The 2,902-nt window shown below is 33.8% G+C and overlaps 1 protein-coding gene across 1 annotated transcript; it reads left to right on the forward strand.

The window, feature by feature from the left end:
• Positions 1-96: 96 nt before the first annotated feature.
• Positions 97-429, forward strand: FOMMEDRAFT_163028 (uncharacterized protein; the record flags this gene model as incomplete). Its single annotated transcript, XM_007272162.1, has 1 exon — positions 97-429. The coding sequence occupies one exon, from the start codon at positions 97-99 to the stop codon at positions 427-429; it is 333 nt and encodes a 110-aa protein (XP_007272224.1).
• Between the last annotated feature and the right edge of the window lie 2,473 nt (positions 430-2,902).

Genomic DNA, 2,902 nt, shown 5'->3' on the forward strand with positions numbered 1-2,902 from the left:
CTCGTGCTACCGGCGCCCGCGAGAGAGAGAGAAAAATAGAGTCAGCATGGCGAACTGAATTGCACGAGAAAATAGCACGGGGAGAGATACGAGACGATGGAAATAGGCTACGGATGGAGAGGGACAAGGAGATGCACGCACCGTTATTGGGGTGATTTCGATCTTGCGGCGACCCATGACGCGCGTCTTCGGACGTGGTCAATGAAATGCAGTTATGCAGTAGTAGAGCAGCGGGTTGTGTTGGACACAGCAACGAATATTGAAGGAGTTGTTCTTGCGACGGCAGAGTGTGCGGTGGAAGCTAGTCGTGAGAGAGAGGGGAGAGATGGCGGGAAGAAAGCAAGAGATGTTGAGAGAGGAAAGCGGAAGGATGGAACGGGGGCGGGAGAGTGGATGAGCGAACTGAGCGTATCGAAAGCGTACAATTAGAGGTAGGAGTAGGAGGGACTTAGAGAAATAAACGCAAAACCAACACGCATGTGACACACACGTGACTTTTTGCGTGGGAATTATAACTTGTGCACAAAATGAGTAGTCATTTACTAGCTTAAATAACTAAAATTACTATTTACAATATACTAACTAAATAAAATTAATACTATAACAACTATAAGTTATACAAATGATTATACCATACTCACTACATGTCAGGAGAATCTGAGAGGGGTAGCTTAAATCTGTATTAGTTATATTGTTATACTTAGAGTAAATATTGTTCTAGATTATATAGTCAAATCCAATAGCTAGATTAATCTAGTATAACTCAGCATACCTAGCTTTGATTTATGTGTAGATTATCTGGTAAAAGGTAAGTATACATATGTACAGATAGTCTTAACTTACTTGTAATTGGATGAATCTATCTTACTTGTTAAATATACTTACTTTACTAGTCTTGATTGTTAAGAATAGTAATAGAATAGAGTATAGAGGGTAAGACTTGTAGACTTGTAGAGTGAGAGGGTAGAGCAGTCCTGCTTTAGTCAAGCTACAAGTGTAGCTTAGTAGGTTGAGAGTAGAGTACTTCTAAGTACTAAGTAACTTAAGTTAATAAAACTACTTTTGAGAGCCAAACTAGTCTCTTTATATACTTTTTGCTAGAGTAATGTTACTCTAGTAACTTTAGTAACTCCCTTTACTGTTGTTCCTATAAAATAGAGCTGGCTAATCCTTTAGACTGTAGACTATACTAGTTTGTGTTTTCTTATATTTTAGATTAATCTTCTAATACTAGTTTGTGTCTTCTTATATTCTAGATTAATCTTCTAATAACTCCTTTACTGTATTGTTATGTCTTCTATACTTCCTCTCAAGCTTCTAATGACTCATTATGAGTCCTCCTGACTAGTTATACTTTCTAAGCTGTATAATACTTTTTCTATACTATAAAGCTTTCTATTATTTTATAGTCTTCTTATAACTCTGTCTGACTCAACCTGTACTTCTTGTACACTAGTTTGTAATACACTTTCTTATAAGGTAGAGTATTATAACTTCTAATAACTCCTTATGACTTCTGTAATATAAAAGACTGTTACTTTGTACTGTCTTTAGAACTTACAACTAAAGTTCTAAACTGTCTTGTATACACTCTAGAACTAACAACTAGAGTTCTAGTTACTTCTCTAAGTCTTCTTCAATTGACTTAGTTTAGGAGACATTTATCCTTATTAACTTCTAGCCTTATCTTTATACTTCTGTATTTAATCCTAGAACTTACAACTAGAGTTCTAGATTGTCTCATATATTCCTTATATTGTCCTCATATAGTCCTTATATTATAACTTTATTACTTTCCTATCTATATAGGTAAAGTGTATATAAGAGACTACTTTCCTATAATCTCTCCTTAGAACTCTTAGTTCCTTTTCCTTTACACTAGTACTAGTCCTTCTTAAGTATAAAGCTTTAGAGTACTAGCTCTAACTCTTTACTAGCTCTAATAGTCCTTTGTCTTTATACAAAGTATTCCTAGCTAGTTATATAGTTTTGTAAGAATAGGTATACTAGCCTTATACAAAGATTCTCTCTTTACTAGTACACTCAACTACTAACTAGGATAACCTAGTAATCAAGTACTAAGAAGGAGAAAGAATCCCCTAACTCTTAGCTTGAAAACCCTTTATATATGTATATACATGTGTAGTAGAATACAGAGTAGTCTAGTAAACAAAAAGAAAACACTAACAAGTACTTACAACACATGTTGTACAAATGCACAGGTAACACAATTGTTACACTTGCCCTCCAGCATTTTAATCCTAAATACTAAGAGAGTTAGTACTAGAATAAACAAAATAATAATACAAAAACAAATGAAATTGTCTAGTAACTTACTATAAAGTTTAGTACTACTGTGCTAGAACATTCTCTACAGTTATAAATATGTCTTTAATCAGTCCTATAGTAGACTAGATATGTTCTGGTCCAGATTGAACATATTCTATAGTAGAACTGGTAGAACATACAGTAGATTAGTTAGAATAACTATCAGATTAAGTAGAAAGTAGTAGGTTTGACAGTAGAGTAATGTCTTAAGGGTTGAATAAGTTCAGAGTACTCATATTAAGTACTAAAGTAAGATTAGTAGACATTAAGAGCAATTGTGAATCAATCTAAGAATGTTTACAGTTGTGTGAGTAGAATATAGTGGTTCTATTATTGATTTGCTTAGCTCTACACTTTGCACCTAAGTAAAATAGTAAGGTATATGTGCTTGTAATAATATAATATAGAATATATGTGTATTTACCTTGGTTCAAAGTCATGTTCTTACAGTATACAAAGTCCTAGAACACTTGTATCATCTTAGTATGTTGAATACAGTCTTAAAACAGTAGTAGCAGGCTTAGTCTCACATGAGAAGGAATGTGGAAGTTATACAAGTGTAATACAATAAGAT

Source organism: Fomitiporia mediterranea, assembly GCF_000271605.1.
Source record: "Fomitiporia mediterranea MF3/22 unplaced genomic scaffold FOMMEscaffold_238, whole genome shotgun sequence".
In the NCBI taxonomy this organism is placed as follows: Eukaryota; Fungi; Basidiomycota; class Agaricomycetes; order Hymenochaetales; family Hymenochaetaceae; genus Fomitiporia; species Fomitiporia mediterranea.